General features: G+C 45.6%; 1 protein-coding gene across 7 annotated transcripts in view; it reads left to right on the top strand.

Annotated features, from left to right (window-relative positions):
* The window catches only part of pxk (PX domain containing serine/threonine kinase), an 84,814-nt gene that overhangs the window by 39,722 nt on the left and 20,154 nt on the right, over positions 1–24,938 (top strand). For 4 of the 7 annotated variants that reach the window (XR_011934160.1, XM_072472384.1, XM_072472387.1 and 1 more), the window contains 4 exons: positions 11,215–11,263; positions 20,816–20,893; positions 21,822–21,908; positions 22,461–22,536. Coding sequence is in view for 4 of the 7 variants with exons in the window: in XM_072472384.1 (XP_072328485.1) it covers positions 11,215–11,263; positions 20,816–20,893; positions 21,822–21,908; positions 22,461–22,536 (290 nt within the window). In the remaining 3 variants the exon portion in view is untranslated. Of the gene's footprint in view, positions 1–11,214; positions 11,264–20,815; positions 20,894–21,821; positions 21,909–22,460; positions 22,537–24,138; positions 24,186–24,938 lie in introns of all 7 variants that reach the window. The other 3 variants (XR_011934162.1, XR_011934161.1, XM_072472386.1) reach the window with 1 other exon arrangement.

The raw sequence follows: 24,938 nt of genomic DNA, 5'->3' as shown, positions 1-24,938 counted from the left end.
GCGTCTCCTCTGACCCCATACGTTCCTTGTAAATGTCCGAGACACTCCCTTCTCCTACCCACCCACTGGAAACTATCCTGTCCTGAATCCCCCTTAGCGGTAGGAGCGGGAAGGTTAACACTTGTTTACGTAGGAAGTCCCGCACCTGCAGATATTTAAATTTGTTTCCCCTCGCCAACCCAAACTTCTCACCCGGCGCCCTCATACTCGGAAAGCACCCCTCTATAAACATATCCCCCATCCTCTCATCCCTGCTCTCCGCCATATCCGGAACCCCCCATCCATACTTCCCAGGGCAAACCGGTGATTATTACAGATTGGGGACCAGACCGAGGCTCCCTCTGCTCCCACATGTCTCCTCCATTGCCCCCAGACGCTCACGGCCACCACCACCACGGGGCTGGTGGAGTACCGTGCTCGCGGAAACGTCAGAGGCGCAGTTACCAACGCCCCCAAACTGGTGCCCTTGCATGAAGCCGCCTCCATACGCTCCTATTCCGACCCCTCCCCCACCACCCACTTCCTGATCATGACTCTATTCGCCACCCAGTAATAGTTACTAAAATTTGGCAGCGCCAGCCTGCCCTCTCCCTGACACCGCTCAAGCATTACCTTCCTTACCCGCAGGGTCATGTCCACCCAAACTAAGCCAGTTACTTTGTTGACCCGTTTAAAAAAGGACCGCAGGATAAAGATGGGGAGACATTGAAACATGAACAGGAATCTCGGGAGGACCGTCATCTTCACCGTCTGCACCCTCCCAGCTAATGACAACGGGAGCGCGTCCCATCTCCGAAAATCATCCTTCATTTGGTCTACCATCCGGGCCAGATTTAATTTATGCAGCCGGTCCCATTCCCACACCACTTGAATGCTGAGGTACCTAAAGCTTCCCCATACTAATATAAACGGCAGCTCCCCCCATCGCCTCTCCTGTCCCCTCGCCTGGACTGCAAACATCTCACTTTTCCCCATATTTAGCTTATACCCCGAAAACCGGCCAAATCCCCCTAGAATCCTCATGATTTCTTCCATCACCTCTGACGGGTCCGACACATACAGAAGCAGGTCGCCTGCATAGAGCGAGACTCTTGTGCTCCACACACTCCCGGAACACAATCCTCAATACTGGAGGACAAAACTTTGGCCAGCAGTTTGGCGTCCACATTCAACAGGGATATCGGCCTGTAGGACCCACAAAGCTCTGGGTTCTTGTCCCGTTTCAGAATCAGCGAAATCGTGGCCAGTGACATCATTGGGGGCAGCACCCCTCTCTCCTTTGCCTCATTGATCATCCTCAACAACACCATCCCCAATATCCCAGAGAAGTTTTTATAAAACTCCACTGGGTACCCGGCCGGCCCCAGGGCTTTACCTGCCTGCATGGTCTTCAGACCCTCCATTAACTCTTCCAACCCAACTGGAGCCCCCAGCCCTTCTTCCAGCTCCCCATCCACGTTTGGGAAATTCAGCCCCCCAAGAAGTGCCTCATCCCTTCCGGCCCCGTAGGGGGTTCCGACCTGTATAGCCTATTGTAGAAATCCCTAAACGTCTTATTCACCCCTGCTGAATCTCCAACCAGGTTCCCATCTCCGTCATTTACTTTCCCTATCTCCCTGGCTGCCTCCCTCTTTCTAAGCTGCTGTGCAAACATTCTGTTGGCCTTCTCTCCATACTCATAGATTGCCCCCCTCGCCTTTCTCAGCTGCTCCACCGCCCTCCCTGTGGTTAACAAGCCGAACTCCGCCTGTAGCCTCCGCCATTCCCTTAAAAGCTCTGCCTCTGGGGTCTCCGCATACCTCCTATTTATCTGTAGTATCTCCTTAACCAGTCGGTCCGTCTCTGCCCTGTCCACCTTCTCCCTATGGGCCCATATCTAGATCAGCTCCCCTCTGACCACCGCCTTCAGTGCTTCCCAGACCATCGCTGCTGAAATTTCCCCCGTGTCGTTGACCTGCAGATAGTTCTGAATACATTTCCTCAGCAGCTTCGTCAGCCAAAAGTCCCACATCTAACCTCCAGTGCGGAGCATGGTCTAAGATTGTGATCGCCGAGTACCCCGTGTCCACCACACCTGCCAGTAAGGCCCTGCTCAAAATCGATCCGGGAGTACACTTTATGCACATGTGTGTAGAAGGAGAACTCCTTCACCCTCGGCTGCCCAAATCTCCATGGGTCGTCGTCCCCCCCCCCCCCCAACCCCATCTGCTCCATGAACCCTTTTAGTTTCTTTGCCATTGCTGGCAACCTGCCTATTTTTGAGCTTGACCGGTCCAAGCCAGGGTCAATAACTGTGTTGAAGTCCCTTCCCATGACCAACCTGTGCGAGTCCAGGTCCGGTATCTTCCCCAGCATCCTTTTTATAAACTCCACATCATCCCAATTTGGCGCATACACATTTACGAATACCACCTGCACCCCCTCCAGTTTCCCACTGACCATAATGTACCGACCTCCCACATCCGAAACTATCTACCCGCCTCAAACACCACCCGCTTATTGATCAGGATCGCGACCCCTCTAGTCTTTGAATCCAGATCCGAGTGAAAAACCTGACTGACCAAGCCTTTCCTCAATCTGATCTGGTCAGTTACTGTAAGGTGCGTCTCCTGCAACATTATCACGTCCGCCTTAAGTCCCTTAAGATGCACGAACACACGTGCCCTCTTGACCGGCCGATTTAACCCTCGAACATTCCAGGTGATCAGCCTAGTTGGAGGGCTCATTGCCCCCCCCCCCCCCCCCCCCCCCGCCGATCAGCCATCCCCCTTTTTTGGCCCAAGTCCCTCCCTCGTCAGCAGAACATTTCTTCCCCCCCCCCCCCCCCCCGCCAGTAACAACACTCTGTAACCCAACCCTTGTGATAAACCGAACATATGCACCCCCCCCCACTGTGCTTCCGTGAGCTAGCCCGCCCAGCTAGCTTGGTGGCAACCAAGATACTTAACTGCATAAATTTTGCTTTTGTGTGATGCTGAGCATGTGTCTGAACTTGTGATCTTCCTATTTTAGCAGTGCTTGTCAGTCAATGCACTTCAGTGCCGTGTGCAGTCTGTGCTTTATCTTCATTTCAAGGGCCGTACTGAGTTTTGACATTCGTTGAAAACGCATACAAAAGCGTGTGATTACGGCCAGAGTTTTCGGAATGGATACTGAGCCTAGAAAGCAGTAAAAAAGCAATTGACTCGACACTGGTTCAGAGAGTGAGAGAACAAAGCAAAACCATACATAGCTGAGAGGGCACCATCCCTGTCCTAGAATTAACTCGTTTTCTGAGAGCGGGAAAACATTTTCATGATGAATGGAATTTCCGGAATCTGCAGAAAATGACAGCTCTAAAGTGATTGACCAAAGCTTGTCTAAAGGATTTCTATCTATGCTCAGCATTTATCATGAGTATGAGTAAAAATTATCCAGCCCAGCCTCTTACCTTTTGCTGCTTAGCCATGCAGTAATCTATTTTGACTTTAACCATTGCAGTGCTGATATTAACATTGGGACACTGCTAGAATTCCTTGAATGCAGCGAGCAGTGTTTCAGAAAGAAGCAACTTGTAAGTACACTTGAAATACTCTATGTAACCAGGCACTTTCCAGTTGGACACTTTATCAAGCATTGTATTGGCAATACAAACACTCAAATAGTGACTGTAGCAGACCATTACCAACACATGAGAGATCGACTGCTGGTGGCAAAGGAACCATTGCAACTTGCGACAGTTGAAGTCATTGAATGGATTGTTAACCTTGACGTTGAACTGTAACTGCTTCCCCAGCCATATGATGGAGTGCTACACCAATTATGCGCCTTCCTGAAATGGTGAATTATTTATGTTCTTTGAACCCTTTCCTGAATGTCATCTTCTATAACATGTAGGGACTGCAGTCAGTAGAGGGAAAGAAACCTTTGCAGGGGGATGACCAAGAGAATATCAACCCCTTAAAGGAGTTAATTTTAAATGAGAATACATAAGAAATGGTGAAATAGTAGGCCACTGAAGAGTTAATGGCTAGGACCTTCATACTTTACATTTAATGTAAGATATTGTAGCACATCTTGTGACAGACTAGCCTGTTATATGACAAACACTGTGTAGTGACTCCAGTATGCCACCATAATTTTGAGTACTAATACTTCCCTGCACAAATAAAGAAACTGGGTGAAGCCACTGCAATTGCCTCCTAGACTGCCACAGCCCAGTACCAACATGGTGATAGCCAGATACGAACAGCCAAGGTAGTGAATTAGATGAAGAAGTACAGGTGAAAACTATGTGTATGGACAAAAGACCATACATTTGTACCAGGCAGAGGTTCAACATAAAACCTGCCCTACAGGACCTATAGATTCAGATTCTGAGGCTTTTCTTATATTACGCCAATAATACATAAAATAAAACTAAGCTGTGGACACCAGGCTTTTTTGTTGTTGCTATTTTTAAAATGGACTTTCTGCTGTACCCAACAAGATGGCTGCTACAAATCACGTGACAGATGGGAACATCCACCGTGAATACTAAAACTGTGGCTATGGAGGTTGCAGCACCAATCTCCAAATTATTCCTTTATACAATTTCTTTTTTTTTTAAAAATATTTTATTGAAAATTTTTGGTCAACCATCACAGTACATTGTGTATCCTTTACACAATAATATAACAGTATAGATAACAATGACCTGTTTTATAAACAAAGAATAAGTAATATGTAACAAAAACTAAAACTAAAACTAAATGGCAACTGCCTTGTCTCAGACAAACACTCTCCAAAAATATGATTTAACAGTCCAATATACAATTATTTATAGCAACGACCTATACATATTATACATATATATTAATAACCCTGAGACTCCTTCTGGTTCCTCCTCCCCCCCCCCCCCCCCCCCCCGGGCTGCTGCTGCTGCTGCCTTCTTTTCCATTCCCTCTATCTTTCTGTGAGGTATTCGACGAACGGTTGCCACCGCCTGGTGAACCCTTGAGCCGATCCCCTTAGGACGAACTTAATCCGTTCCAGCTTTATAAACCCTGCCATGTCATTTATCCAGGTCTCCACCCCCGGGGGCTTGGCTTCCTTCCACATCAACAGTATCCTGCGCCGGGCTACTAGGGACGCAAAGGCCAAAACATCGGCCTCTCTCGCCTCCTGCACTCCCGGCTCTTGTGCAACCCCAAATACAGCCAACCCCCAGCTTGGTTCGACCTGGACCCCCACTACTTTCGAAAGCACCTTTGTCACCCCCACCCAGAACCCCTGTAGTGCCGGACATGACCAGAACATGTGGGTGTGATTCGCTGGGCTACTCGAGCATCTCGCACACCTATCCTCTACCCCAAAAAATTTACTGAGCCGTGCTTCAGTCATATGCGCCCTGTGTAACACCTTAAATTGAATCAGGCTTAGCCTGGCACACGAGGACGATGGGTTTACCCTACTTAGGGCATCCACCCACAGCCCCTCCTCAATCTCCTCCCCCAGCTCTTCTTCCCATTTCCCTTTCAGCTCATCTGCCATAATCTCCCCCTCGTCCCTCATTTCCCTATATATATCTGACACCTTACCGTCCCCCACCCATGTCTTTGAGATTACTCTGTCCTGCACCTCATGCGTCAGGAGCTGCGGGAATTCCCTCACCTGCTGCCTCGCAAAAGCCCTCAGTTGCATATACCGGAATGCATTCCCTTGGGGCAACCCATATTTCTCGGTCAGCGTTCCCAGACTTGCGAACTTCCCATCCACAAACAGATCTTTCAGTTGCGTTACTCCTGCTCTTTGCCATATTCCAAATCCCCCATCCATTCTCCCCGGGGCAAACCTATGGTTATTTCTTATCGGGGACCCCACCAAGGCTCCCGTCTTTCCCCTATGCCGTCTCCACTGTCCCCAAATTTTCAAAGTCGCCACCACCACCGGGCTTGTGGTGTATTTCTTCGGTGAGAACGGCAGTGGGGCCGTCACCATAGCTTGTAGGCTAGTCCCCCTACAGGACGCCCTCTCCAATCTCTTCCACGCCGCTCCCTCCTCTTCTCCCATCCACTTACTCACCATTGAGATATTGGCGGCCCAGTAGTACTCACTTAGGCTTGGTAGTGCCAGCCCCCCCCATCCCTACTACGCTGTAAGAATCCCTTCCTCACTCTCGGGGTCTTCCCGGCCCACACAAAACTCATGATACTCTTTTCGATCCTTTTGAAAAAAGCCTTCGTAATCACCACCGGGAGGCACTGAAACACAAAGAGGAATCTCGGGAGGACTACCATTTTAACCGCCTGCACCCTCCCTGCCAGTGACAGGGATACCATGTCCCATCTCTTGAAGTCCTCCTCCATTTGTTCCACCAATCGCGTTAAATTTAACCTATGCAATGTACCCCAATTCTTGGCTATCTGGATCCCCAAGTAACGAAAGTCCCTTGTTACCTTCCTCAGCGGAAAGTCCTCTATTTCTCTGCTCTGCTCCCCTGGATGCACCACAAACAACTCACTTTTCCCCATGTTCAGTTTATATCCTGAGAATTCTCCAAACTCCCGAAGTGTCCGCATTATCTCTGGCATCCCCTCCGCCGGGTCCGCTACATATAACAACAAATCATCCGCATACAGAGATACCCGGTGTTCTTCTCCTCCTCTAAGTACACCCCTCCACTTCTTGGAACCCCTCAATGCTATTGCCAGGGGCTCAATCGCCAGTGCAAACAGTAACGGGGACAGAGGGCATCCCTGCCTTGTCCCTCTATGGAGCCGAAAGTATGCAGATCCCCGTCCATTCGTGACCACACTCGCCACTGGGGCCCTATACAACAGCTGCACCCATCCAACATACTCATCTCCAAAATCAAATCTCCTCAGCACCTCCCACAAATAATCCCACTCCACTCTATCAAATGCTTTCTCGGCATCCATCGCCACCACTATCTCCGCTTCCCCCTCTGGTGGGGGCATCATCATTACCCCTAGCAGCCTCCGTATATTCGTATTCAGCTGTCTCCCCTTCACAAACCCAGTTTGGTCCTCATGGACCACCCTCGGGACACAATCCTCTATCATCATTGCCATTACCTTGGCCAGAATCTTAGCGTCTACATTTAGGAGGGAAATAGGCCTATGGGACCCGCATTGCAGCGGGTCCTTTTCCTTCTTTAGGAGAAACGATATAATTGCCTCAGACATAGTCGGGGCCAGCTGTCCCCTTTCCTTTGCCTCATTAAAGGTCCTCATCAGTAGCGGGGCGAGCAAGTCCACATATTTCCTGTAAAATTCAACTGGGAATCCATCCGGTCCCGGAGCCTTCCCCGCTTGCATGCTCCTAATTCCTTTCACTACTTCCTCTATTTCAATCTGTGCTCCCAGTCCCACCCTTTCCTGCTCCTCCACCGTGGGAAATTCCAGCCGGTCCAGAAAGCCCATCATTCTCTCCCTCCCATCCGGGGGTTGAGCTTCGTATAATTTTTTGTAAAATGCCTTGAACACTCCATTCACTCTCTCCGCTCCCCGCTCCATCTCTCCTTCCTCATCCCTCACTCCCCCTATTTCCCTCGCTGCTCCCCTTTTCCTTAATTGGTGGGCCAGCACCTGCTCGCCTTCTCCCCATATTCGTACTGTACACCCTGTGCCTTCCTCCACTGTGCCTCTGCAGTACCTGTTGTCAGCAAGTCAAATTCTACGTGTAGCCTTTGCCTTTCCCTGTACAGTCCCTCCTCCGGTGCCTCCGCATATTGCCTGTCCACCTTCAGAAGTTCTTGCAGCAACCGTTCCCGTTCCCTACTCTCCTGCTTTCCTTTATGTGCCCTTATTGATATCAGCTCCCCTCTAACCACTGCCTTCAGCGCCTCCCAGACCACTCTCACCTGGACCTCCCCATTATCATTGAGTTCCAAGTACTTTTCAATGCACCCCCTCACCCTTAGACACCCCCCCCCTCATCTGCCATTAGTCCCATGTCCATTCTCCAGGGTGGGCGCCCTTCTGTTTCCTCCCCTATCTCCAAGTCCACCCAATGTGGAGCGTGATCCGAAATGGCTATAGCCGTATACTCCGTTCCCCTCACCTTCGGGATCAACGCCCTTCCCAAAACAAAAAAGTCTATTCGCGAATAGACTTTGTGGACATAGGAGAAAAACAAAAACTCCTTACTCCTAGGTCTGCTAAATCTCCACGGGTCTACTCCTCCCATCTGCTCCATAAAATCTTTAAGCACCTTGGCTGCTGCCGGCCTCCTTCCAGTCCTGGACCTCGACCTGTCCAGCCCTGGTTCCAACACCGTATTGAAATCTCCCCCCATTACCAACTTTCCCACCTCTAGGTCAGGGATGCGTCCCAGCATACGCCTCATAAAATTGGCATCATCCCAGTTCGGGGCATATATGTTTACCAAAACCACCGTCTCCCCCTGTAGTTTGCCACTCACCATCACGTATCTGCCCCCGCTATCCGCCACTATAGTCTTTGCCTCAAACATTACCCGCTTCCCCACTAATATAGCCACCCCCCTGTTTTTCGCATCTAGCCCCGAATGGAACACCTGCCCCACCCAACCTTTGCGTAGTCTCACCTGGTCTATCAGTTTCAAGTGCGTTTCCTGTAACATAACCACGTCTGCCTTAAGTTTCTTAAGGTGTGCGAGTACCCGTGCCCTCTTTATCGGCCCGTTCAGCCCTCTCGCGTTCCACGTGATCAGCCGGGTTGGGGGGCTTCCTACCCCCCCCCTTGTCGATTAGCCATCCCCTTTTTCCAGCTCCTCACCCGGTTACCACGCAGCTGTGTCCCCCCCAGGCGGTGCCCCCCCCACCCATCCCACCCCATACCAGCTCCCCCCTCTCCCCAGCAGCAGCAGCCCAATAATTCCCCCCTCCCACCCCCCCCGCTAGATCCCCCACTAGTGTAGTTACACCCCCCATGTTGCTCCCAGAAGTCAGCAAACACTGGCCGACCTCGGCTTCCCCCCGTGACCTCGGCTCGCACCGTGCGACGCCCCCTCCTTCCTGCTTCCCTATTCCCGCCATGATTATCATAGCGCAGGAACCGAGCCCGCGCTTCCCCCTTGGCCCCGCCCCCAATGGCCAACGCCCCATCTTTTCCACCTCCTTTCCTCCCCCCACCACCTCCTGTGGAAGAGAGAAAAGTTACCACATCGCAGGATTAATAACATAAAACTCCTCTTTCCCCCCTTTTTACCCCCCTCTTCGCCCCCCATACTCGCCCCACCACTTTGTTTCAAACGTTCTTTTTTTGTTTAATAACCCGCTCATTCCAATTTTTCTTCCACGATAAAAGTCCACGCCTCATCCGCCGTCTCAAAGTAGTGGTGCCTCCCTTGATATGTGACCCACAGTCTTGCCGGTTGCAGCATTCCGAATTTTATCTTCTTTTTGTGAAGCACCGCCTTGGCCCGATTAAAGCTCGCCCTCCTTCTCGCCACCTCCGCACTCCAGTCTTGGTATACGCGGATCACCGCGTTCTCCCACTTACTGCTCCGAGTTTTCTTTGCCCATCTAAGGACCATCTCTCTGTCCTTAAAACGGAGGAATCTCACCACTATGGCTCTAGGAATTTCTCCTGCTCTCGGTCCTCGCGCCATCACTCGGTATGCTCCCTCCACCTCCAGCGGACCCGCCGGGGCCTCCGCTCCCATTAACGAGTGCAGCATCGTGCTCACATATGCCCCGACGTCCGCTCCCTCCGCACCTTCAGGAAGAGCAAGAATCCTTAGGTTGTTCCTCCTCGCGTTGTTCTCCAGCGCCTCCAGCCTTTCCACACATCGTTTATGGTGTGCCTCGTGCATCTCCGTCTTCACCACCAGGCCCTGTATGTCGTCCTCATTCTCGGCAGCCTTTGCCTTCACGACCTGAAGCTCCCGCTCCTGGGTCTTTTGCTCCTCCTTTAGCCCTTCGATCGCCTGTAATATCGGGGCCAACAGCTCCTTCTTCATTTCCTTTTTGAGTTCTTCCACGCAGCGTTTCAAAAACTCGTGTTGTTCAGGGCCCCATATTAAACTGCCACCTTCCGACGCCATCTTGGTTTTTGGTTGCCTTCCTTGCCGCTGCTCTAAAGGATCCACCGCAATCCGGCCACCTTCCTCTCCTTTTTTCATCCGTATCCAGGGGGGATTCCCTTCTGGTTCACCGCACAGTACTTTTAGCCGTTAAAATTGCCGTTGGGGCTCTTATTAAGAGCCCAAAAGTCCGTTCCACCGGGAGCTGCCGAAACGTGCGACTCAGCTGGTCATCGCCGCACCCGGAAGTCCCTTTATACAATTTCAACATACTTGGAAGAGCTTTGAACAAGTATCTCCTTCCAGATGCCCACCTTTACTTTCTCAGTGTGTAATTGGAAGGGAGGCCCCCCCCCCCCCCCCCCCCCCCCCCCCAAAACTGGGTTATGCATGCCCTTGCCATGAGTAAGGTGATTGACTCTCCCCATCGGCATCACCTCTAGGTCATCACTCATTGGCTACAGGACAGTTGGGGTTGAGGCACAGCAGTTGGGCAACACTGTAGCATCGCATTGAATGCTCCTGTGCCCATAACTGAAGTGATTTCATCCATCAGTATCCCAGCATGATTGTATTAAACTCTGCAGCCAAGCAATGAGGATAACTGCCCCTCCCTTTGGGGAAATCATAAAGGAGTACTAGGTGTTTAAGATTAAACATGTGTTGGAAGTAAGTAATAATGTGCTTACTCCTTTACATTTTAAAGGAAACCATTGCAATATTTTTCTTTAAATACTTGCATACTCTAGGTATCATAGAATTTACAGTGCAGAAGGAGGCCATTCGGCCCATCGAGTCTGCACCGGCTCTTGGAAAGAGCACCCTACCCAAGGTCAACACCGCCACCCTATCCCCATAACCCAATAACCCCACCCAACACTAAGGGCAATTTTGGACACTAAGGGCAATTTATCATGGCCAATCCACCTAACCCGCACATCTTTGGACTGTGGGAGGAAACCGGAGCACCCGGAGGAAACCCACGCACACACGGGGAGGATGTGCAGACTCCGCACAGACAGTGACCCAAGCTGGAATCGAACCTGGGACCCTGGAGCTGTGAAGCAATTGTGCTATCCACAAGGCTACCGTGCTGCCCCAATGTTTGGTCTTATTGAGCCAAGGAATAGCAGCAATCACTTAATGCAGAACTGATGTAAATCTTCGTAATGAAACTCATTACCTATTTGTTGTCGTTTAACAACTGATGTTATTCCCATCTTTCAGGTTATTTTCTGATGTTCTGCTGCTTAATGCTGAGAAGCCCCAATTTAAGGTAGGGCCATTATACACTTTACTGAAGAAATGTCTGTTTGAGAATATAGGAAAATAGAAAAAAAAATCGATACAAGTTTAATAAAGAAACTGTTTCAATGTTGTTAAATACTATAATGTGACATTATTTGCTGAATGCAACATTTTTAGGTAGAATTGAATCAAATCTAAGTGCCCCCTCTTAAACACTTTGATGGATTGTTTTCCAATCAGTTTTGACAAGTTACATCAAGTCTGCAACCCTGAAGCAGGCCTTTTGGCCCAACTGCACTACACCAGTTCTTATGCTTCAGACGAAGCTCCTGTAGTCCCTCTTATTCAAACCCTATAATCATAACCGTCTATTCCGTTTTCCCTTGTGCTTACCTTATTTCCCCTTAAAAAATGTTTTATTTGTTCATGGGATGTGGACATCTCAGGTTGTGCCAGCATTTATTTGAATCTATACTATTTGCCTCAACTATTCCTTGTCGTAGTATATTCCACTTCCTATACATTCTAGGTTCTTTACAAGTTTAAAATTATCTGCTAGGACATTGGGAAAGACGTGCTAGCTGTGACTTTTTTAAATGTAAATATAATAACGATTGATCCAGTGTAAAGGCATTAGAAATCTTTGTTACTTCCTTCCTTAATACTAAGAACCCCGCTGATGTTGCCTCCGAGGGTATCTCAAAACCCTGAAGGATAACTTGAAACACTGGTTCTTAGTGGTGTATCCAAGGATTCTATGGGAAGTAAGAGATGAAATTGCAGAGCCGTTGGCAATGATCTTTTCGTCCTCACTGTCAACAGGGGTGGTACCAGGGGATTGGAGAGTGGCGAATGTCGTGCCCCTGTTCAAAAAAGGGACTAGGGATAACCCTGGGAATTACAGGCCAGTTAGTCTTACTTCGGTGGTAGGCAAAGTCATGGAAAGGGTACTGAAGGATAGGATTTCTGAGCATCTGGAAAGACACTGCTTGATTAGGGATAGTCAGCACGGATTTGTGAGGGGTAGGTCTTATTGAATTCTTTGAGGAGGTGACCAAGCATGTGGATGAAGGTAAAGCAGTGGATGTAGTGTACATGGATTTTAGTAAGGCATTTGATAAGGTTCCCCATGGTAGGCTTCTGCAGAAAGTAAGGAGGCATTGGATAGTGGGAAATTTGGCCAGTTGGATAACAAACTGGCTAACCGATAGAAGTCAGAGAGTGGTGGTGGATGGCAAATATTCAGCCTGGATCCCAGTTACCAGTGGCGTACCGCAGGGATCAGTTCTGGGTCCTCTGGTGTTTGTGATTTTCATTAATGACTTGGATGAGGGAGTTGAAGGGTGGGTCAGTAAATTTGCAGACGATAAGAAGATTGGTGGAGTTGTGGATAGTGAGGAGGGCTGTTGTCAGCTGCAAAGAGACATAGATAGGATGCAGAGCTGGGCTGAGAAGTGGCAGATGGAGTTTAACCCTGAAAAGTGTGAGGTTGTCCATTTTGGAAGGACAAATATGAATGTGGAATACAGGGTTAACGGTAGAGTTCTTTGCAATGTGGAGGAGCAGAGAGATCTTGGGGTCTATGTTGAAAATGAAAAATGAAAATCGCTTATTGTCACAAGTAGGCTTCAAATGAAGTTACTGTGAAAAGTCCCTAGTCGCCACATTCCGGCGCCTGTTCGGGGAGGCTGTTACGTATGTTCATACATCTTTGAAAGTTGCCACTCAAGCGGATAGAGCTGTGAAGAAGGCCTATGGTGTGCTAGCGTTCATTAACAGAGGGATTGAATTTAAGAGCCGTAAGGTGATGATGCAGCTGTACAAAACTTTGGTAAGGCCACATTTGGAGTACTGTGTACAGTTCTGGTCGCCTCATTTTTGGAAGGATGTGGAAGCTTTGGAAAAGGTGCAATGGAGATTTACCAGGATGTTGCCTGGAATGGAGAGTAGGTCTTACGAGGAAAGGTTGAGGGTGCTAGGCCTTTTCTCATTAGAACGGAGAAGGATGAGGGGCGACTTGATAGAGGTTTATAAGATGATATGGGGAATAGATAGAGGAGACAGTCAGAGACTTTTTCCCCCGGTGGAACAAACCATTACAAGGGGACATAAATTTAAGGTGAATGGTGGAAGATATGGGGGGATGTCAGAGGTAGGTTCTTTACCCAGAGAGTAGTGGGGGCATGGAATGCACTGCCTGTGGAATTGGTTGAGTCGGAAACAATAGGAACCTTCAAGCAGCTATTGGATAGGTACATGGATTACGGTAAAATGATATAGTGTAGATTTATTTGTTCTTAAGGGCAGCACGGTAGCATTGTGGATAGCACAATTGCTTCACAGCTCCAGGGTCCCAGGTTCGATTCCGGCTTGGGTCACTGTCTGTGCGGAGTCTGCACATCCTCCCCGTGTCTGCGTGGGTTTCCTCCCAGGTGCTCCGGTTTCCTCCCACAGTCCAAAGATGTGCAGGTTAGGTGGATTGGCCATAATAAAATTGCCCTTAGTGTCCAAAATTGCCCTTAGTGTTGGGTGGAGGTGTTGACTTTGGGTAGGGTGCTCTTTCCAAGAGCCGGTGCAGACTCAATGGGCCAAATGGCCTCCTTCTGCACTGTAGATTCAATAATAATCTATGATTAATCTAGGACAAAGGTTCGGCACAACATCGTGGGCCGAAGGGCCTGTTCTGTGCTGTATTTTTCTATGTTCTATGTATATTTATTTTAGTAGCTCCATAGGGTCAAATCCAGCTAATAGTTGCCACACTTAGGTGACCAAGTCTGGGAAAATATGCCTCTTCTTGATTCAGCGAAGGCACAAAACTGCATCTTTTCAAGAGAATATCTCCAATCTGCCATGGCTCTAAATGTTAGATGGAATAGGCCTCCGTGGTTCGGATAATAGGTAAAACTGACTGTTGCATGAAGAACTAACCACCTTGCCCAATGAGGGTGCTAGCAGTTATACTGTTCAGTGTCTTTGATATCCCATGCTATGGATTCGGCTGACTACCTCTCTCAAATTCCTTGCCGTTAAAAGTTGCCATTTATATAGCCCCATTGATCTCTGGTAAACATTGTTTCTGATATGGCCATTCAATACTCAGTGGGCGCGATTCTCCGCTCCCGCGCCGGTTGGGAGAATCGCCTGGGTCACCAAATTTTCCCACCACGCCGGTCCGATGCACTCCAGCGGCCAGATCGGCACAATTGTGTTTTGCGCAGCGCGGTCCAGTGAATCGCCCGAGACAGCCAAAATGGCGATTCACCGGTATCCCCGCAATGCTCAGTGCCGGATGGGCCGAGCGGCCTGCCCAAAACGGCGGGTTCCCCCCGGCGGCGTCCACACGTGGTCGCTGCCGGTGGGAACAGCGCAGGAACGCTGGGGGGGGGGGTGGCCTGCGGGGGGAGGAGGGGGGATCCAGCACCGGGGGGGGGGGGCCTCAAATGGGGTCTGGCCCGTGATCGGTGCCCACCGATCGTCGGACCGGCCTCTCTGAAAGAGGACCTCCTTTCTTCCGCAGCCCCGCAAGATCCGTCGGACATCTTCTTGCGGGGCAGACTCGGAAAGGATGGCAACCACGCATGCGCGGGTGACGCCAGTTATGCAGCGCCGGCCATGTCATGTATGTGCCGCTGCCTTTACGCGGCGCCAAGGCCTGGCGCGCGTAAATGACGCGGTGCCGCTCCTAGCCCATTATCGGGCCCTGAATCGGTCGGGATAGGGGCCGTTTTGCGCCGTCGTGAACCTCGACGGCATTCACGACGGCGCAAACACTCTGTCTCCATTTCAGAGAATCGCGCCCAGTGTCTCTAGACTCTAGTTACTGGGCATTTTGCATCTCGTATTTTGTCTGGACACCTGCTAGTCTTGTTACTGGTCTGTTATTTTGTTTGCATCTTGCGTTCACTGCTAACCTCACATCCTCTCTTTTTAAAAATAAAATGTTTTAATTTGGAAGATGCTTTCATTTCTCAATTATTTCTTGGCCGTTCTATCTCATAATCATTACAAAGATTTAAGAGCATGAGTTAAGAATAAAATTATACTGCAGAGAAAATTTTCCCCAATGTTCCCAAAAGTCTCTCTTATCCTTGTGATAAAGTGTCTGCAATGATGTTCGCTCTCCCGGCCACATTAATGATTTTGAAATGAAATTGTTTAAACAACAGGTTCCATTGGAATAATCTTGTATTCCGATCTTGAAATTTTTCCAGAAACGTTAGGGGGTTATGTCCTGTATATATGATTGTTTCTGCAGGATTACTGGCAACGTTAATCTCAATGTTGTAATGCCAGTACCCAGCTTAAAGTCTCCTTTTCAATGATGGAATATTTTTGTTGGTGACGATTTAATTTCCTCGAAAAACGGCCTCCAGATTTCTCAATACCAAATTCGCCTTTTGCCACAATACGGCTCCCATACCAATGTTGCTAGCATCCACAGCCATTTTAATTGCTTGTAATTTGGTACAGCAAACACTTGTTTTGTTAAATGTTTGAATGCTGTTTTGCTGTCCTCCGCCCATTTAGAGAGCTTGCTCCTCTTTAAGAGCTCCAAGTGGTGCTACCACACTGTTAAGGTTCGGCAGGAACTCAATCCACAGACCGTAATATTTCTTTTCTTGTGGCGGGTTCCGGAAAATTCCAAACGGCCAGTATTTTTGCATCTTGTGTGGTCGTTTGACCATGTCCCATGATGTGTCCCAGATTTGAAATTTGGGCTCCAGCAAATTTGCTAGATTCATGACGAGATTGGCTTCTTTTAAGTGGTGCAGATGTTCTTCCCAACATTGACTTAACATATACGACAGTGACTCAGACCTTGAATAACTTTATTTGTGAGTCTCTGAAAAGTTGCAGGAATGCTCTTCATCCTGAATGGCATAACTTTGAATTGATAAAGCCCATTCAGTGTCTCAAATGTGGAGATCTCCTTTGTTCACTTGGTCAAAGATACTTGCCCATAACCCTTTAGCAAGTCTATCTTTGTGATTGTGGAATAGGAAACAAGTCCCTCTTGGTAATGGTATTCATTCTCCTGTACTTCTGGATTTTTTTGTTTTAAATTTAGAATACTCAATTCATTTTTTCCAATTAAGGGGCAATTTAGCGTGGCCAATCCACCTATCTTGCACATCTTTGTGTTGTGGGGGCGAAACCCACGCAAACTCCACATGGACAGTGACCTAGAGCTGGGATCGAACCTGGGGCCTAGACGCCATGGGACTGCAGTGCTAACCACTGCACTTCTGTATTTAACCTATATGGATGTTGCTTTATCGGAACTGTGCCCCCCACATCTACATCATGCATTGCTCCCTCCATTCTACCTAATTTTCCCCACAATATATTTATAGAACTGCAGTAACGCTTTCAATTCACATTGGTCTTTGGAAGATAACTTAACCAGTTGTTTAAATTTTTCAAGTCTTAGTTTAAAAGTTTAAAATGAATTTTAGGGAGGTCATTGTCAAAATTTAATCCTCTTCTTCGTTGAATCATAGAATCCCTGCAGTGCCCACCAAGTCTGCAATGACCCTTCGAAAGAGCACCCCACCCAGGCCCACCCCCATCCCCGTAACTCCACCTAACCTTTGGACACAATTTAGCATGGCCAATTCACCTAACCTGCACATCTTTGGGCTGTGGAAGGAAACCGGAGGAAACCCATGCAGACATGGGGGAAATGTGCAAATTCCACACAGTCACCCAAGGCCGGAATTGAACCCGGGTCCTTGGCACTGTGAGGCAGCAGTGCTAACCAATGTGTCACCATGTTTCTCCCTGTTTCATTATTATCAGGACCTCATGCTTGTCCTCATCTCTATCCCAATATTACTTAAGCATGTTGATATGACACAGTCTATGCTATTTAAGTCTGTGCAATTTAAGTCTATCTGGTATGCGTGCAAGATAATTTACCCCGCTCAACTTTCTCTTGATTTGACATGGCCCACTAGATCTGGCTGTCAGTGGTTTGCCTGACATGGGTTCAAACACAAGCACTTTTTCTCCTGCTACAAAACTACAAAGCGCTGCTGTGGCTGTTGCACGCAAATTTGAATAATCTGTGCTTTCCTATCAGCCATTGCTTTCGTTCCCTGCTGTGATGTCTTTAAATATTTCCGTGCCCGGTCACAAGCTCCATTCAGTCTTTCTCTGAAATTCGAGACATAGTTAATAAGCGTAGTCTATGACTTGTTTAAGAATTTTTCTTGGATTTATTTCAGTGGTTTTCTAACTTCATGTCTGTAGACCAATTCAAAAGGACTAACTTTGGTAGAATCATTCAGTGCATCCATAATAAAAAATTATAAAAATGAAATCCGTTTGTCCCAATTATTAGAGTAATCTAGGCTTTACACTCTCATCATAGTTTTCAAAGTTTGATGCCACCTCTCTAATGCTCCCTGTGACTCTGGATGACATTTGTACTGTTTACCTCCAGGCTCATCATGGCCTTTGAAAAATAATCATGACATTAAATTTGTATCTCCTTTGGTAAGCCGTATCTAGTAAAGAACTTGGTTAATTCCTCTACCACTTTCCTGGCTGTAATGGTTCTTAATGGCATGGCTTCAAGAAACCTAGTGAATATGTCCACAATAGTTAACCAGTATCGATTTATACCTCGCAATCCCAGCAACGGTCATACGCAGTCGATTAGAAACTCTTGTAAAAGGTTCTTCAAAAACTGGTAAGGATCATATGTGCTGGTTATATTTCAGCTTGGTTTCCCTATTACTTGCTAAGTGTCACCGGTTCAACATCTTTATGTAATTCAGCATCTTTATGTAGTCCGGGCTAGTAAAACTTTTTTTGGATCTTTGTGTTTTCTTTATCCCAAGATGGAATTTCATGAGCTATCCTTCGAGTCTCTTTCCTATATTCAGGAGGTAATACAATTTGGTGTATTTCTGCCCATTTGTCCTCTGCACTAACATGAGGTGGGCGCCATATTCTCATTAGTATTTGTTCCTGGACAACTTTACATTCAGGAATACACTGAACTTCCAATGAGTAAGCTGTCTGATAGATTTGTTTTAATTTGGAATCACCCTGATGTAATTCGATCAGTCTCTTTGAATTAAACACATCTGTCTCTTTCCCGTTGTCTGTTTCCATTCCATTCCATACCCTGATCTCATTTGTCTCATCCTGTGCTCGCAACTCCACCCTCTTTTGTCTTATGAGCCTGTGATCTCTTCACTCCACAGTCAGGAAAACCCCCCGTTAGTTTGCAATTTCTCTATAGTTTAGTTTTCTATCGGCTGTTCAAACACAGTAGACACCACTACTTTGGATCCATAGAGTCTCTACAGTGCAGAAGGAGGTTATTTGGCCCAATGAGTCTGCACCAAACCTCCGAAAGAGCACTGTACCCAGGCCCACTCCACTGCCCAATTCCCATAACCCCGCGCATTGATCATGGCCAATCCACCTAACCTGCACATCTTTGCACTATCTGTGATCCTGTTATACCATTCCCTAGATTGAAATGAATCCCTGCAATGGACGCCCATCTTCAAGCTACTCCAGTTTATTTTTATCAAAGGAATTTTTATTGTTTCACCATGAATACTGCTGATCAGAACCTCTTCCTTCAATTTCCTTTCTGGACAACAAATATCTTTATCCCACATCATTAGAAATTGACTCATGCCTGTATCTCTAATATCTTTCCCCGTTCTAATCTATCGACATGGAATTACTTCACTAGCCCTACCTACAAATTTACCTTGTAAGAGCAGTATCCAAATATCTTATGACCATTTCATCTGTTGAACTATTTTCCCAAGGCATTAAAAAATGCCTTGGCGTCCTTTTCATTAAATTTTGAAATGCCTTTACAAATCTAAACATCTCCCCACTACTTTCCTCCTCATCCAGTTCTGTTGTCCTGGCTGCAATTCATTGCATTTTAGTTTGATCCCTCTCTCTCTCTCTCTCTCTCTCTCTTACCCTCTCTCTCTCTCTCTCTCTCTGCCATTGCTAACTTCTGCATTTCCACTTCCCTTTGGAAAGCATTCTCTTTTGCATTCTTTCTTGCATTTCTAATTTCTTCATTTTGTTTTAATTCTCCATCTTGCTCCTACTCTGATCTTTCTATCCATGTCCTGCATGAACGGTGTTTCAGTGAAGCCAACACAAGCTCACGAGGAACGCCATCTTCTCTTTTGGCTTGGCACCCTACATCCTTCTGAACTCCACACATTCAACAACTTTAGATAGAACAACTCGGCCTCCATCTTGTTCCATGTGTTGTTTTCTCTTTGTTTTGCTGGGGTTGGCCTTGTCTTGTTTCATTATCCCTTCATGTTGCATTCAGATTATTGTTATATAGCCATTGATGCCTCATTTGAACACAGCCTTTGTTTCTTTTCTATACCCATTATCACTCTCTGGCTTTTTCATCATGCAATCTTTTGTAAAATTCTCTCCTACCCGCCACCCTATCTCATACCTTTTCTTTTGTTCTTCTTGTTCCCTCCCCACTACCAATGGCTTAAAAATTGTTACATTTCTATTTTTCTTCAGTTCTAATATAAGGTCATCTCGAGCTGAAATGTTAACGCTCTTTTTCCATAGATGCTGCCTGACCTGCTGAGTATTTGCAGCATTTTTATTTTTATTTCTTGCATTTTAGTTCCCTTGTTCTCCCCATAGAAATGAAGGCAGGTTAGAAATTATTAAAGAGGTAGATGCATGTATGGTGAATTCTCTGTTACTCTTGCTGTGCTGTTTCCTGCTGAAATAGTATCCCAAGTATTATGAAGTCAAGGTCAGACGTATAAGTGCTTGAAGATGAGCCTGTAAGTTTGAGGCATCATTGCTTTTCATAATTGCTAGCTGTTGTTTTGTTTGAATCATTTCTATGTTGGTACATTTGTTGCTTTTAATTCTTTATGAGATTTAATATGTTTCTGGTACACTCTAGTAAAATAATTTAACTTAAAGGCAATTTGAGCTCTCACTATGTACTAGGAATGACTTTTTCTTGGCAATTGCTCATATTTTGCAGAAAATAAGTTCAGAGGATCTCCTCTAATTATCTTTGTTCTAATATTACTTTCAGGAAAATTGAAGCACTAATTTTGAATGGCTATCCATGTAGTATATAATATTCAAAGATTGCTTCAGTTTCCAATAATATTTCCTTGCATGCAGTAAAACTTATCAACTTTTTTAACATTGCTCATAATTATCGCATGGAGCCATGTTCCTCATATTGGTTGCAGGGTTCTGTATAAATCTTATGAAGCCGCTACTAAACATTCAATTTACATTATGAATGGAGTTTATGTACAGATCTACCATTACTTAATTGAAGCTCGAGGGAAAGAATGGCATGTTCCTGTTCCTATGCTTTTTGCTTTTAAAAAGCATGTGGATGTGAAACAATTCAATTTCAGTTAATGAGTTACAAAAATGGTCAAAAGAGTAACTTAATTTTTATTTATTTATTTTTGGGGAAATAGGTTTTTCCCCAGGAAAGCAGCTTAAATTGATGTCATTTATATATGTAAAGGCTGATAAAGGAACCAGACCACTTATTTAGAAATGTTATTTTTTGTGGCAGATGCCTACTAAGCTGAAGGAGGCTTTAAAAGCAGCAAAAGAGTGCATGGAGAAAAGGCTAAATGAAGAACAGAAAGCTGTGAGTTAAGCAAGCCCTTACTTTGTTTTATTCAAAGTATCATCTTGCATCATTGAATTTGTCTGTATATGTGTTTGTGGAAACCACCTCTTCATTCACCTGAGGAAGGAGCTGCACTCCGAAAGCTAGTGATTCAAAACAAACCTGTTGGACTTTAACCTGGTGTTATAAGACTTCTTCCTGTGCCCACCCCAGTCCAACGCCGGCATCTCCACGTTTTAAATAAAACAACACAAACTATAATGTTACAAATCAATAATATGTCCAGAAATCTCAATTATGCCACGACTACAAGAGCAATTGTCATTTCAAACCTAAAGTGCATGTCTACCTTGGAACCTACTGTCGAAAGTTACTCATAATATTTAGAAGTATAATTTTGATTGTATCTGCACTTTTCTTTCCGTTTTTAGATTGTGTTTTTGGGAGCAATGTTAAAGGGCATCAGGTTATCAATGATGTGCTTGGTCTTTGCCTGAGTACCATATGACTAGGTCAGATTATATTTGCATCATGCTGTGTGTAACAGCCTCATCTAAATCTCTGATATTACAATCCATATCTAAAGTGATAAAGTATCAAGGCAAGCATTCCTTTAACACTGCAACAAAGCCACTATGAAAAGCCCCTAGTCGCCACATTCCGGCGCCTGTTCGGGCACACGGAGAAAGAATTCAGAATGTCCAACTGATCTAACAGCATGTCTTTCGGGAAAGTTAGGGTTATGGTTTGTGGAGAGAAATTGGAGCACCTGGAAGAAACCCACGCAGACACGGAGAACATGCAGACTCCACACAGACAGTGAGCCAAGCCGGGAATCGAACCTGGGACCCTGGGGCTGTGAAGCAACTATGCTACCCACTGTGCTACTGTGCTGCCCTTTAATGCCACCAAGAACTAAATTTTCCATTTGTCTTTATTCCAAAAGATTCATCGGCATAAAAGGCTGGCACGGGCACAGTCTCATCATGGATCAGAGGAAGAGAAGAAGAGGAGGAAGATTTTAGCACGAAAGGTAAATTATATTTCGTGAGGTTTTGATTACTGTCTCTGTTACAGAATTGTACATATCTAAGATACATATGTATGATTTAGTAAAAATATAATTAGAACTGAACATCTTGCTAAGATAAATTTTAGAATTTATGCTCTGTTTACTAGAATTATAAATAAGGCAATGATGTCATTCTTCAATTATGATTATATTTAATATTTTGCTTGCACAATATAATTAAATAATTATATCAGTCTTAGTCCTATGAAGCTATGGCTTTGTCTATTAAATAATGAAACTCTTCTGTTCTTTTATTGTAGCAAGCGAAGGTAACAAAAATTGGTTCAAGAGAGGTCTAGTTACATTGCTTTTCTTGTTCTTTGAAAGCTTTTTGAATTAAGTTGCAGCTATCTGTACTTTATATTTTCATCTGCTTTACTGCATGTTCATTTTTAATGAGCATTGCACGATACATTGAAGCTTGCTGTTTCTTTGGTTGCATGAATGAAGTATGGTATAGTTCTACATAGGTGTTTTGCATTTGTTTTAAATAAATGCTTTTCTTACAAGCAGAAGTCAAAACAGTCTGTAACTGAGAGTGAAGTGGATATCTCAGCTAAAAGCAGCAACTCAAACAATGTAAACTCTGGTAAGATTTATTTTAATTGAAATTACTTTTTCTTTTACTCTTTAAATTTAGAATACCCAATTATCATTTTTTTCCATGCAACTTAGCATGGCCAATCCACCTACCCTACACATCTTTGGGTTGTGGAGGTGAGACTCACGCAAACTCCACATGGACAGTGACTCAGGTCCGGATCGAACCCGGGTCCTCGGCGCCGTGAGGCAGCAGTGCTAACCACTGCGCCATTGTGCCGCCTTAACTGAAATTACATTGGTAATCAATTCAAGTTCAGTCAAGAAAGATCTCTGTTCAGGAGTTATTTTCAACAGTTAAAACACTGAAGAATTCTTCAACCTCTTAGGATAATGTTTAAATGGAGTTACTGACCATATTGGCTTTAATTAAATGCAAAAAATTTTTACAGAACAGATCATTCTCAATGCATATTGTCTACTAACCTAAATGAGAATCCTTTCTCAAAAGGTAGAGATTGGCAATGCAATATAACATCCACAAGTGAAATAATGTGCCAGAATTTTAGTGAATGGTGAAATTTTATTTACCAAAAGAAGAAATAGGTTTTCCAAACTGGTGACTTGTTGAATAGAGTTAAGGGAATGATGCCAGGTTATATGGACCATGTAGACAAGATGTGTTGGGGTTCGTCTGAGATCTTAAGCACCAGTATATTCATTTAATGTTACATGACAATTGTCAGATGGCACCATTTGGTGCCTTGGGCAGTATAAGTAAATAGAAAATTAACATACACCTTTGCACTGCTTCTTGCAAAATTTTAAGTGAGGAAGAACATGGATGCTCACATTAAAATTGTAGCTAGCTTTATGTGGTGTTGGGAGGGAGGCAGGGGGCTTTCTTGGGCATCAACTTAAAGGATAAGGGTGTGAACCATGGAAAACTTTCCCATTTTAAGCATTACAAGTCAGTTATAGCCTGGCCAGCAGCATAATAAAGCTGTCCTTATTTTCCTCATACTCTGCATTAGTTGTGCACTCAATAACAAGCCATATATTAATGTCAAGTTTCCATTACTTTTGTCAATTTAAGGGAAATTTTGTGCTATGACCACATCCACAAGGAATTTAGATGAGACAACACAATTTCACGTTGTGTTGGTTCCCTCATTCTCAAGCAGTCAGAGGAAGTCTTCATGTCATCAATCTGGGCTAGATTCTAACTCGGATCATAAGAGGTGCAGGGATTTGAATGATAGGTCAATGTAACACTCACATTCTGCTGATTTGGTCAATGTAACACTCACATTCTGCTGATTTGGACTCCTCCTCCCTGACTGGGTAGATTTTTTGTTTTGTCATGGCTTTTGATGTGTAAAATACATCATTGAAATGTCCCATGCCGGGAAGGAGAAAATATTGTTCGTGCCAGTCCTGACCGTTTGCCAGTCATTTCTGAATGAAAAGGAGAAATCTGTTGTGAGCCAACTTTTCTCACTGTCCTGTCTTTAAGAGGAAGCAATATTGGCAGAAAGAAATCTCGAAGAACTGAATATTTCTTGCTGCAAATGTTTTCTCTGAACACAGTTCTCAAAAGGTCATTGGCTACATTTGTTTGAACCATCAGAATTTTTTCATTATGTTTTAGCTCCATGGGAGATTCCCACTTTCAAGTTCAAATACCAAATGCGTTGTGTAAGTATTGAAGTGACCAGTCATTAAAATACAGTTGCCCTGGTTCCTGTTATGTGCTTCTTGTATTGGACCAAAATCTTTCATGGAATCATAGAATTTACAGTACAGATGGAAGCCATGTGGCCCATCGAGTCTGCATTGGCCCTTGGAAAGAGCAGCCCAATTAAGCCCACAGTAACCCCACTTAACCTTTCATGGCACTAAGGACAATTTAGCATCGCCAATCCACCTAACCTGCACACCTTTGGACTGTGGGAGGAAACCCACGCAGACACGGGAGAACGTGCAGACTCCTCACAGACAGTGACCCAAACCGGGAATTGAACCTGGGACCCTGGAGCTGTGAAGCAACTGTGCTAACCACTGTGCTACTGTGCTGCCTCTTTTTGTTTAATGGATTGAGGATTAGTTTACGGATAGAAAACAGACTTTAAATGGGGATTTTCCACTGGCAGGCAATGAATAGTGGAGTGTCACACATATCAGTGCTAGGACATCAGCCATTTATGATCTCCATTAATGACTTAGATGAAGAAACAGAGTAATGTATTTATATTTGATGATACAGGTTGAGTAGCCCTTATTCGAAAATCAAAAAGCTCTGAACCCCACACTTTTTCTCGAGCGCTGAAATCATGTTTTGAGCGCCTAGTTTTCCTTGCACTGTGTCCGAACACACATGCGTGTGTGTATCCTTCCAATTGACGGCACAAGTATGTTGCACCAAAAGAGTTGAACCCGGAACCTGATTCC

The sequence above is a fragment of the Scyliorhinus torazame genome, chromosome 13 (assembly GCF_047496885.1).
Source record: "Scyliorhinus torazame isolate Kashiwa2021f chromosome 13, sScyTor2.1, whole genome shotgun sequence".
In the NCBI taxonomy this organism is placed as follows: Eukaryota; Metazoa; Chordata; class Chondrichthyes; order Carcharhiniformes; family Scyliorhinidae; genus Scyliorhinus; species Scyliorhinus torazame.
Note: the sequence above shows the minus strand (reverse complement) of the source record. Positions and strands in the feature narration are given on the sequence as shown.